Source organism: Bombus impatiens, unplaced genomic scaffold (assembly GCF_000188095.3).
Source record: "Bombus impatiens unplaced genomic scaffold, BIMP_2.2 scf_0549, whole genome shotgun sequence".
NCBI classification, from domain to species: domain Eukaryota; kingdom Metazoa; phylum Arthropoda; class Insecta; order Hymenoptera; family Apidae; genus Bombus; species Bombus impatiens.
In genome coordinates, this window is record NT_176968.1 from 249,649 (window position 1) to 262,968 (window position 13,320).

A 13,320-nucleotide genomic window follows, 5' to 3' on the forward strand; every position below is an offset into this window, starting at 1 on the left:
GAGTACGCGTAATCGTGCGGCCATTTAACCGCGTTATAGCTAGTTACGTGGTCGCGTTCATCAAAATCCTCGTCGAAAAGACTCGTCAGCGAAATCCGGATTCTGAAAGACGCGAACAACAACAACTCGATAAACGAGCAGAACAACCAGTTGGTTTACGATTGTTCCGGGTTATACAGATGCTCGTAGTGTCTGGTCGAACATACTCCACAAAGCAGCTGAAAATATCGTTCGTCGCGCGAGCAATTCGAAAGCCATTGTGTATTATTTAATGACTTCGAAAGCCATTGTTGCGGGTCGCGAGGTTCGTCGATTTTCACTGGGCGCAACAGCTAACGAAAATTCCATTTACGCGCGATAGAAATAAAAAGGAGGACAAAAAATATATCTAAGTGAGAGGTCTGGAGAGATCGAGGTGACCACATTACGCTACTTATGCTAACCAAATCCATCATCCTCTGGAGACGTAGCTATTGAAAAACCGTGCAATCCAACGAAAAGAAGTTAAGTGTGACGAAGCACCAGCGCATACACACACACACACACACATATAGGTATATAAGCGACAGAGTCTTGCATCCGGTGGCAAATTTTCCGACAGATTATTCTGAAAAATTGCCACGGGAGAAAAGCAAGATCATGGAAATCCATCTCCTATATATTTTCTGGCCACATATTAACAGGAAATTGGATGCCTCGAGTAACGCTGTTTGGATGACGCTTTAGATTCGCCATTTTCCCGACCCTGTCTATGATCCGTGCATTTTTTCAAACGCACTCTCTTACCGGAGACAGCGACGATTTACTACGGAGAATCGTCTTTTTCTCCGCGAATATTAAAACAGTGCGGCGGTTCAACGATCGAGATACATCGAATCTATTTATATCCGATCGTTCTCGAGAAGACACTCGATTATGCGCGAAATATATCGATACCGAACTTCTTCCCCCCCGACTTTCCCGCGGAGCGATTTATCCCAGAGATCGCCGCGAAATTGAAATTTACGATGTATCGGTGTTTCCAACTTGGACGAATTTTTATCGGCGTAAAGTCGTTGACAAACACGCGTAATAAAATCATGCGACGACAACCCCCTGCAAAAAAACGAAGTATACGTTTCGAGTATCGAATTTCGACCACGTACGAACGCGTCTGTAATTACGATAATACTCTAGCGAGTCACGATTATTATTATTAGCACACCTACGCGTTAGTGTGAACTGAAAGTCTTTGATAAATTTTATCTCGAGTACTTGACACTTAAGATAACGAATCTACGGTAGTGAATTAAAAAACGAACGCGTTCAAGTGCGTTCGACTCTTACCACGTATCGCGAAATATCGTCGGTGTATGTCGGAAAAGCCGAAAAACGAATCCAAGTTCAAGAAGCAAGAACGATAGACTTTCGTACTTCCCCAAGGACGACTTCGGTTTTCTTGCCTCGCGAAACCATCGAAATAAACGTCGGAATCGGGCCACGAGGGGTAACGTCGGCCAACAGGTGTTACGCAACAAAATTTCATTAAAAAAACAAGGAGCATCGAGCTCCACGCGAGAGCAGGGACAACCTGCTTGAATCCATTCTTCGATCTCCAGTCGATTAGAGCCGACTGTATCGAGTACAGCGACTTGGAGTCGCCCGCGGGCACGGGCGAAAGCATCCGTCGGGCATCCGTGCGGACAGAATCTGCGAAAACGACGAGCGATCTCGCGAGCTCTTCCCTTTCTTTTCCTCCTCTCAGCAGCCAACCTCTTCTACGAAACAGAGACGACGTGTGTCACGACGGTGCCGGTTGCAAAGGAATTGCCGGTATCGGTGGCCCGGTACCTGGCTCCGCTTCCAGAACAATAGAAGCATGCACAAAGGGCAAGGATGCGTCTCTGTGTGTCGCGAAGAAGGATGCTCCGCTACGAGTTTAGCGTTCCGCGTTGCACAAGGGACGCGTCTGCGTTCGCGTCCTCCGCGAACACATACTCGCCGGCTTACGAAGGACGAAGAGGTTCCTGAAACGAAGCAGCCACGAGTTAACACGGTTGGAAGAAGAGGAGGAACAGAGAAGGAGGAACGGTGGGTATTGTGGGAAGGGTGGGAGTAGATGATTTTAGAGTAGGGGGTAGGGTGAAGAGAAGAGAAGAGAAGGAAGGGGTTGGCCTATCGGCTCGGGGTTGCTCGGAATCTATCGGTGGGCCAGATTTCACTGACACAGTGTACGGCTTACCGGCACACGCAAACGATATCCTCTCGCTTTGCTATCGCGCGTCCTCCGCGACCATCCTCGCCCCTCGTCGACTGGTTCGGTGGTGGTGAAAGACGACGGCGACGAGCCAAGAGGAATAGCGGAGAGAGATCGGTTGCGAAGCGCTTGCGCGCGCACTCGCACTCGCGCCGCTCCTCGACGTCGTTTTGCAAGGAAATTGATTCTGCGCGAAACGCCAGGCTACGAGGGAGCATCGTCGGAAGAGCCGGGCTCCGCAGACCGCGCACACACCGCACAGGGGGTTGTTCGCATCGTTCGCTTCGCACGACACCGTCCGATACGCCGCTTGGTCCTTCGTCTAGCCGTCGGGGGCACGACTGTTCGTCGACCGTGCGCGACGTTGCTATTATGTAAGGGGACGTCGTGGTCGTGGTCGTGGTCGTTGTCGTTCGCTCGGGTGCCAGCGGGAACATAGCAGAGGACGCGAACACGCACTGGACACGCGAAGGGGAGAGAACACGCGCTGGAAGGGCGACATGCGAAGAGACGCGTCGCGCCGGCCGCGTTACGACCACACACAGACGTGCCACGATCATCGTAACCACCAGCGATCTGTGCAGGAGTAGGAACGTGATATTCGCAGGACGAGCACTGCAGCAGAGCATCCATGGAATTGAAAATCCTCTGGTTCGTTCATATCGTGGGTGAGTGGAACCATATCGTCAAATTCGCGTCTATTATTCGTAACACGATCCTGCGATCGTTCGCTGCATTCTTTCCACGTTTTCGTGATCCTTGCGCGTAGAAATTCTGTCCGACTGTTCTCGCCCGTGGTCTTCGTACGTTCCTTCCGCTTCGTCCGTCGTTCTGCCCCTGCTTGACCCTCGCTTCTCGGCCATCCTTGCGGGCCGTTGCCCCTCGTGTCTCGCGTCCTGTATGGATTAGATTCTCCGTTCGAACGAAGCCCGTTATCCCAAAGGCACGATAAAATAACGTTCACGCGTACAGCGGTTTGAAGTTTCGTCGCGTGTTCTTAGGCGATTGAACGAGGTTCCGATTATTTTAGATAGATTTAAGAGGATTCGCGTAGATTGTGTGCGACGTGTGTCGGCACGTCGATGTCTCTCAGTTTCGTCGGTGGTTTTCTCTTTGATAGAGCGAGATTGAAGCAAGCTGGAGGGTGGAAGGAACACGAGCTGCCGGATGAGATCAGAGGCATGAATTTTAAGTATGATTTCATGCACCAGCGGCGGGGTTGTTTGGTGAAAAGCGTGCGGCTCGTTCTTTGAGGGGATTGAAACGCGATTTAATTTCACCAAGCGCCGAGTTTCTTTCCACTACTTACGATGGTTACATTTTCGTTTATTTTTCGCTTAAGGAATTAGGAAACGGCACGCGCGGTTACACGCTGAAACGCGTAAAAGATTTCCGTCGAGCCGAAAGGCGATAAATCAACCAACACCTGTGAATAACGACAGAAAGAACGGCCGTTATATCGAGTCAAAGAAAGTGTATCGAAATTTTCGTGAAATCATCGCCATCGGATTTCCAACGGATCTGGACGCTTCAATTAAAAATGAACGCATGAAATCAAGCCGTTCGAACGTGAACAGGAGACAGAGAGGAGAGGTAGAGGGAGAGAGAGAGGGAGAGGGAGAGAGCGAGAAAGAGAGAAAGAGAGAGACAGAGAGAGAGAGAGAGAGAGAGAGAGAGGAACTCGTTGAATATCGACGCTTCCGTGAAATTTTGTAATTTCACCTCGCTTCACGTGTCGCGACCGTGTGTATCGACCGACTCTTTGTTTAGGGGATGGAAAAAGCACAAAAAAAGGGAAACAAGCGAAAAAAGAGGTAAAAGAGGAGAAACGAAAAAGTGAACATACGCGTGCACACATGTACAGGTACAAAATACGCACGGGGGATATGCAGTAGAGAGGAAGAGGGACAGCAAGGTTGAAACGAGCGAAAGGGAAGGGAAAACTGCGAACGAAAGTCGGATGTCGGGATCGTTTTTCGACGATACGCGAAGGGCCGAAGAGGATGACTCGTCATCGGGCGGTTAAAATATTTGTCCTCGTAACTATTTATTCGTCGAACGCGAATCGAACGAACAACCGTATCGATCGATCGAAAAAAATTTACTCCGTGCAGATTCGTGCGGAGGGACGAAGGAGCAAAAAAACCGTAAGAAGTTGCAGCAGGAGAAGAGAGGCAGACAAAGGATGGTGGATAGGATACGAAAGGAGGAAATGGCAGGAGAAACGAGTGGTACATGGACCGACGTAGACAAAGACGTAAACAAAGACCTGGACGAAGTACGAGATACGAAGGAGAATAGGAAGTCGAGAGGATTCTCATCCATCGGAGCATTGAACTCGCGAAAGGGGGGTGGCTCGCGACGACGAGACGCTGCTTGCAAGGGTCACTGCTCTGGGACGGTCGAACGGTCGTTTCGATGATGGAAATTTAGCGAATTTGACGATTAATTGTGTCAATGGATAATTGCGTTAACGCTGCACGAACGAGCACTGCCGGTTTCAGGCCAGATCACCCCTCTCTTTCTATCGTAATTCACTCGCCGCAACAAATCGCAACCCCCTCCGTTAGTTTGGCCTCTATCGCCGAGCCATCCTTCGCGTTCGTTCATCGTCCAGTTATTTCATCGACGCTCTATCGAGTTCTTCTCTTTTTTCTTTTTTCTTTTTTTTTTACCGCCTGTTTCATCCAGCTGATCTCTCGTCCCTTTCAACTTTTTAAACACGACCGACGATAAACTCACTGCTGAAAAATTCGTGTCGAAGAACCGCGGTTTAATCGAACGTGTATATTCGTGCGGTTTTACGAGCTCACGGATAGAAACGCCGGGAGCCAGAACCGCGCGCGAAACTCGCGCGTCTCGTTTTGGTTCTCAGCCGCGAGAACACCCCTCTTTCGTCGAATCGCCGACGTGAAATACGATCGCGCGGCGTCGAAACGTCGATTCCATTGTAGCGATTCCATCGACATCGAGCGCTCTTTTCTTCCTCTTTTTTCCCGTTTCCCGACCGGCTTTTTGTTCTTTACTCGCGCGGCGCCGCTAGATTGTTTTCCTTGCCTCTTTCTGCCTCTTCGCCCTTCCCCGCCCCCCTCCCGTGTATTTTCTTCCAGCGCGATCCTTTCTCCGTTTCTGCCCCCCTTTATTCTATTTTCCATTCTCTCTCACTCTTTTTAATCATATCTCGCCAAGCCTCCGCCGATACGCGTGCACTTACACGATCGTACGAAAGACGCAAGTCGGTCGGATCGGTTGCAGCGTGTCCCATCTTCGTCGCTCACGCTTTCTTCTTTATTTCCTATCCCCGTTCTTCTCCTTTCTCATGCCGTTTCGCTCCCTTAGGAGGGAGCAGGTGCATTCTTTCTCGCGCAGTTCTTCCTTCCTACGTGTTTCTCTCCGTCTGCTGTCCGTGCTCTGTGCCACCCTTACAGCTACCGTTTCTTTCTTCCTCGTCGTAGCTGTTCTTTTCATCCCCTTGCCAAGCAGCCACGAGAGGTTAACGAGTCACGACGATTGTCATCTTTCACGCAGCATCGCGCGGCGTCGCGCTGCCAGCCAGACTCCGTTGAATAGCTTCGCCACTCTTGCAGCGTGGATCGTCGTTCCCCACCGCGGCCAAGCAATTCTACCGACGAGCAAGCGACCCGATTTATTCAGACCCATCCGGTCGCCGCTCCTTATTCCGTTCTTACGCAACCAGCGATTCTTGCCGCGCCCAACCCCCCTACTATTTCTTTCGAAAGAGCTATAGACCGCGGCTACGAGAAACCGGAAGAATTCCTCGGGTTCGATTGATGGCTAGGAAGCGGTCTGGGACACGAGTAACTGGCTGGACAGGACGAAATATAGCGATACGTGGATCGTAGATTAAAATATCAAGGAATGGCAGCGTTTGATGTTTCGGGTCACTGGCTCCGTTAGTAGTACAACTCGGATTTTTCGCTCAACGGGGTCAAGTATTTTTGCGACGTTTGTTTCGCTTGTTTTTAGCACTGGTTAAACGTTCAATTAAAATTATATTCCGAAGTAATTATTTTTAATACGATTAAAACTGTTCTTCCATGTTCGGAGATTCGGTTTGTTCGACAATCGTTAAAAGGAAATCGCGGTTTAGAAGAGATCGGGAAATACTACGAGATAGAGGAATAGAAATAACCAATTTATCATCTTTTGCATATCGTTACTTGCGACGGAGATTTGGAAGATTCGGTGTACGATACGTATGTCTTTTTGTACAGGCTTTCGTTTTGACTGTTGTTCACATTTGAAACACGCATTTTCATATTTTGGTACAACAGTTGCCGGTGTTAGCGTTAAGAGGCTACATTCCAACTTGGAAGCGTAATTGTTTGGCGACCTTAGGACCAGGATGTCGCGAATTTTACGTTGCCGCAGCACGGTGCGTTCGTTCACGAAGATTTCGAAAGCCGATTTTCTTCGAAACGAGAGTCTCCTAACAAAATACTTGTTTTTCGCGTAGAAATTCAACGACAACTGCAGCACCGTGTACAGCAAAACGGACGAAATTTGCCCTGATTGTAGTGGCATCGTCGGCGTTAAGGCACGTTAAACGCAATCCTCGCGACACCATCCGCGCGATCTCGCTAATTTGCATCCGTGTTTATCATCCGGAGTGGGAGATAATTGCCTTGGATGCGTTTCATCGTCGAAGGAAACGCGTGTTCCCGCTCGGAAGTCGGCAACGTGTTCTCCCTGAACGTTTAATGTCGCGCTCGAATCCGAACAATCGTAAGGATAATAGGTTGTACGATATGGCCAAGTGTCGTAACGCTGGTTAGGTGATCGAAGTTTACATATTCGAACGCTTGCACGAGCCAATTTGTCGAAATTTCGGAAGATACGAAGCCTCAATTTGCGTCTCGTGAAATGCAGCTCTGATTCGGTCCCCTGTCCAAAAGCTTACAACAGTCGCGCATAGAATTCTGGTTGTCGTTGCATCAATTGGTATGCTGTTACTTGGCACCTCGATTCTGAATCTCACTAGGTGGAAGTTAGTACGCGCTTCTCGAGATCCCTGACTGAAGTTTCCAACCCTTATCTTCTATGGTTTCCCTCACTTTCCTCGTCCAGCCACCCGAACGTGTAAACTATGACGCTTGACCGATTTTACGAGCCAATGGAGTATACGATACACACACTCTCGTTCACGAATATTGCGACGTGATTCGTTTAAATCGCCGAGCGAATGATTTTCCATTCCTGTCAGACGATCCTCGAAAATATATCGTAGCGCTTCGATGACCGATAAGTAATTTGCAGTCGGAAGAAACATATCAAAAGATCTTTTCGTGGCGTAATTGGTCCGGTCATTTTGTCATCGAATTTGTAAGCGACAGTTACGTTGATACGTTTCCTAAACGATCGTATCCTGAACGCCACTATTCCTAAACTGTTTGAATTGAATTCAAAGGACTTTATGATTTGTGCTCTTTGTTTAAATCGGGCGATACCGTGCAGCGTATGCGATCTTTACGTACGTGAAACAGGGTATTTTGGATAAATAAAATGTACACCACCGATACGTTGATGATTTTATGAAAGCGTGTATTCTCGTATGAACACAATTTGCATAAATATCCGCAGTGCGGTCGTGCAACCATCTTTATTCCACGTTCTAATTTAGAATCTTTTTATTAGAGAGAGAGTACGTACTGTGTCTTCCTATATATACCATCTGCTGACCCATGACCGAGGTTTCGAAACTTTATCGTCTATGCTTTATGTCAATTTACTCGTCGATATACCGGAACACGTAAACCATGACGTTTCTCAGTCTTTTACGGTCTCACGGAGGATACTATACGTCCTGTTAAAAAATGTAGAATGTCACATAAAATTCCTGCGTCACTGTGTCAATTTCTCGATCTTTTCGTTCGCAACCTTGCTATAACGAAAAAGTATTCTTTTCTGTGTCCGATCTATGATCTCTTCGACTACTTATTTTCCGTCATTTCTATTAACTTTTACAACTGTGTCGTCTACGCTTGTTCGTCGAGACGACGTCTGACTGACTTTATGATTCCCCAGAAACTACTATACTTTAGCTTTAGTTCCATCTCTTATTGAAAAATTTACAACGCCGCGCAGAACCACGATCGTCGTTGCAACGATCCATGTGGTTGTTCGATTCTTCGATTTACGGTCTTTTTCTTTTTTGGATGTTACTGTATTTCGTATTCGGTAATTTTCTTTTTCAGATTACACATTCTACTCTACGGATTTCTATCGTTAGCGTCAAAACTTCTAAGGTGTAAGGTATAACGAAACAAGTTTTAACAGGCTTGTTGGAATACAACGATATTAATCGCATACGGACGAGCTGATTGATTCTTCCCTTCGTTGCCCAGCGATATCCACATTAGCGTGCGTTCGTTGGATGCATCGCGGCGGCTGGCGCGTGCATGCTCTTCCGAGGGTTCGGCGGAAGAAGCGTAAGGATATGGATGGAACATTGGGCACGTCGATGTCGCGCCTTGACGGCGTAGCGTTTTGTATCGCGAAGCTGCTAGAAGTTTCCGTGGCACGTGCCGCCACACAGACATCTACTCGGGTCACACTCGTTACTGCAAATTGTTCGAAATGTTTTCAAAAGCCATGGGTCACTAAGTCAGTCAGTCTGAGAATAACTAGCCAACTGTCAACATTCCACGATACTCGCTTATATTTCCTGTAATTTTTGCTTAATATCACATAATATTATTTCGACACAAACATCGTGTCTTCCACAGATTATTAATCTTAATTTCGAGATTAAATTCTAACAAGGTCAGATAGCTAAACCGAATAATTGATTATTATAAAACTAAGAAACAGCGTAAATTGAAAATTTTTAACAATATCACGGGCTACATCCTTGGCTTCTTTCCATCAGCGCTCTTTTTCTCTCTCTCTCTTTTTCCGAGTTTCCTCGCATTCATTTAGTTTGCAGACCTCTTTCAACCTAACCTTTTCCTTCTACAAATTTCGTTCACTATTCAATCAACCATCCGAACTTTTCACTCCTCTCGTCCAACCAATCACCACTTTCTTTTAACGAAAGTTATATATTGTCCGACAGAGTTCAAACACAAGAATTTAGTTGATATATCCGTGTAGTATCGAAATAAAGACGTCGATGTTCGACGATATATCCAATAGGAGAATTATCGTAAAACAATTTCGCTGTAAATTGTAAAATAATAGTAATAATTCCTGCTGCGTAAAGGATAACTCGTAACATCGACATCGCGTGTCACTGTTATACAATTTGTACCGTTGCTCTTTCAATTACGATATATACCTATATCTCAGTGCATCGTTATCGTTATTTATCTTGTTTCTAGAAAAATATGCGTTTTTGCAGTTCTCGCTAAGCTCTACAAACGATAAAACGAGAAGCAGAGCAAACTGCTTTTTTCGTTCCTCTTAACGTGACAAATTGACGCAAGGGATGACAGCCAACTCTGTTACGGTCCTCGAATTTTTATATCCTCGTGCTGTTTGAACGAATAAAAGAGACTTTTAATATTCCACGGAAAACGTTGTTACAAAACTGAAACAAAAAGATCCTGATGGAACTTGAGAAACTCTCTAACGGCAGAAAAACACGATCGGATCGAAAACGATGCAAATCGGTAAAGTGTTTTCGCGCCATTAAGTTGGCCGGAGCATTGAGAAATTCGTAAAACCATTTGCCATAAGAAACGCGACTCGACTTACAAAGTTAAATCCATCAGATTTCAAACTTCTTATATAATCGGTTTATTCGCCATGAGAACCAATTTTCATAGCTTGCGATCGCCAGGAAGATTGTTCGCCGAGTCTTTTGATAACGTTATGAGTTATCGAAACCATTTCTATCCCCGATGATTTTCACTGAACGAACGAGCTTTCACGGGCCCAAGATTTAATCGTCGCCGCCTCGTAATGAATTCGCCGGGGTTTTCTTAAACGACCGGCACACCCGCCGCCAATTACATCGCCGATTAAATTACGACCGCCTGGCAGAAGGTGGGTCGGTGTCGCGAATGAAATTCCGGCGAACCGACTGCTCTCGAAATCTTGATACTCTCGTATATTTCATGCTCTTTCATCTGCTGACTGTATGGGCGGCTTACATTTTCATGATTCTCAGAGATACTCTATAACGAAGGTTTTGTTTAGTAGGATCAGAAGCTTCGGTGAAGTCTACTTCGGTTACATTATTGGAAAATTAATTTATAGGTTTAAACGAGATGAGTCCGAGTTTTGTCGAGTTTTCCGCGAATTGACCGTTTCTCGTCCGATTGACAGAAAATTTGGTTCGTTGATGAAGCAATGGCGAACGTTAATTTAAAGAAACGAAAGAACGTGAAGCCGAAATTCTTCTATTCGTCTTTTCAAGTATTCTAGAACGAGTTTTCGTAAGCCGAAAACGATAAAAAAAGATCAAGCGTGAATATAAATGATCCGGTTTATACCAAACGCGCCTATATTTTTTACACGATTCTTGAAATTCTTCTAGCGTATCACGCAACTTGAGAATATACACTGTTTTTATATATCCGAGGTATCAGCGATAATTTTAAGTATCGTAGCATTTTAACGACATTTTTACTTTCCCCTCTGGAAGTAACAGTCTTAGGAAGACTAATTGAATTTCATTCGTTTAAGGTTCCATAAAAGATACACTTCGGGATATAAAAGGCGAAAAGTGAATTTAATTACAGGTACCTGCCTTTAATTCTTAAAAACTAAGAGTCGATCTTTTATCGATCTCTTATACGCAGACGTTCATTCTCGACGAAGGATATGTTTTCACAAAGCTACAAACAGTGAACGTTTCCATATTATTCTTTGAAATCTACCTTATTACATAATATAATGATATACCATATTATTATACATCACCCATCTTCGAGATCTTTAGCACATCATCAAAGTTGTCTAACACGAACTATACCTTACGTCATACACTTCAACGATATCCTCCATTATCCTCGCAATATTAGCCACGTCCTCGAACCTGCGACTACCGATACGTCCTTCCATTTTCTACCTACTGTTAAACTTCCATTTTCATCGAAAACTACGTTTTCGCAGATCTGTAAATCGTTCCCAGATTTTTCCTAAATTTATTCCACGTACTAAACGATAGCAAGGTCATCGACGTCATTCTACTTCAAAGTTCTCGCTACGCTGTCTCAAAGTCGCTTGACGCGAACTATATCTTACGTCAAACTCCTCGATATTCCCTGTTATCGTCCCGGTATAATTTATTTCCGCTAATAGGCGATTTCCCAATTACAACAACGCGTCCTTCCGTAAACCTCCACCTCCGCTAAAAAAATTCGTTCCCGTAAGCTTAGTAATTATTTCAAGCCATTCTTCTAAAAATCTGCCTGTCGCATACGCGTATCGCGTCATCCTTGTAAAATCGTCTGTCCATTCTACTCGAAAATCCACGATACTACAATCCTAACGCGAGCCGTATCTTACATCAAACACCCCGACGATACTCGCATTATCCCTCGATATTACTCATTTCCCGAAACATGTGATCCCCTAATTACTTCCAACAAGGCGCGCTTGCCCTATCCCTGCCGAAACTTCCGCCTTCGAATTCGTGTGCCGTCCCTCGCTCCATGGACCCTGCGAAAACATCCTCGCGCCCTGACGAGGCAGCAACAGCTCCGTTTCAAACGTTCATCAAGGATCTTCTTTAAACAATCCTAGCCAAGCAATCTTGTCGACGATTAAATTAGGGGGGCCGGGCAAAGGTGAGCTACCGGGGCCAAGTCGCAAATGAAATTCCGGCGAACGGAATCCGGCAGAAATCTTAACGATCCTCCGCTATCTTCTCGGGACAGAGTGGCAGGGCGACTGGGAAAGCGTGGCTCAGGGGAGCCGGTGCAATTTAAATCTGGCCAACCTCGCGACGCCAACCCCCATCGCGCGGAGAATGGGACAACGGGACGCTTAAAATGCCTCTGTGTCCGATTAAATCTTAACAACCTAATTTCCCGAGTCCCGCGCGTTCACCTCCGTTCGATGTTCCACTGCTCTTCGATCTCTCCGCCATCCCACCAACCTTCCTTCCGGTTCCCAACGTTTTTCATTCTAACTTCTATTCTTCCTTTTACCCCTGCTTCTATCTCTATCCATCTTTTCGTTCGTTGGATAGCTGCTTTCCTTTTGATTTTCTTGAATCGAGACTTGAATTGGAACGAACGAGTCTCGGTAGGGAGTTCGTGGCTGTTGTACTTGATTCGCTAGGTCGAAGATCGTCTCCTTTGAGAGCTCCAATTGCCCGATTGTGGACACCTGTGTGCTGCCTTCGATTCGGTTAATGGAAAGACCTTCTTTTCGTGTTTCCACTTGCATGCGATTTCCAGATACAGCGTGGACCTGTTGTTGTAAAGTCGTTAGGAAGATCGACCAATCGTTGGAGAAACGTTTACAAGCCGCGTTATGTGTTATAGAAATATTATTAAATAGGTTTTCAGGTTCGATATTTCAAATTGATTCGCACAGCCACGAGAGCGCTGCGGATACTCTCTGATAATTAACACGCGACGAACGCCAAAACAAAAGAACGTCGTTAGAAATCGTACCAACTTTGCACGTAGGAACTAGTGATCGTACCAACCTAGCATCTTCCACGACAAAAAATTCCCAATGGTATTAGATGCTTTGCGAGTTGCGATGTACCGCGATTGTCTATATTTAAATAATTTTATTTTACTTTATCGTACTTCCTTTTATATATATTTACATTATTCAGATATATATAATTTTGTGTGCTGGACTAGATTGGCCGCGTAGCAGCGACACACGTGTGCACGGCGTCTCGAAAAACGGATGAACGTAACTGTTCCGTTGGTAGCGTGGTATGGAAGATGGCGAGACAAAGAAAGTGCCGAGACGCGTGCAAATGTTTATCAAATAAGTCTAAAACTATTTTAATACGAATTCTAAGCACAACCTCAGTGTTCCTTTACTCTTATTTCGCCAATTAAAATCCACAGTTCTCAACATATATATGTCGGAGATGAAAGGACACCGGAGACCTTCCCTCTGGAACTTCGGGAAAATCCGTAAAATTGTAA

At 45.7% G+C, this 13,320-nt stretch overlaps 1 protein-coding gene across 2 annotated transcripts in view; it reads left to right on the plus strand.

The window, feature by feature from the left end:
- The first annotated feature begins 2,166 nt into the window (after positions 1–2,166).
- The window catches only part of LOC100742641 (cell adhesion molecule 3), a 42,377-nt gene continuing 31,223 nt past the window's right edge, over positions 2,167–13,320 (plus strand). The window contains exon 1 of one of the 2 annotated variants that reach the window (XM_033322071.1): positions 2,167–2,904. In XM_033322071.1, the coding sequence (XP_033177962.1) occupies positions 2,868–2,904 (37 nt within the window). In that variant the 5' untranslated portion in view covers positions 2,167–2,867. The remainder of the gene's footprint in view (positions 2,905–13,320) is intronic. The other variant, XM_012388557.3, reaches the window with a different exon arrangement.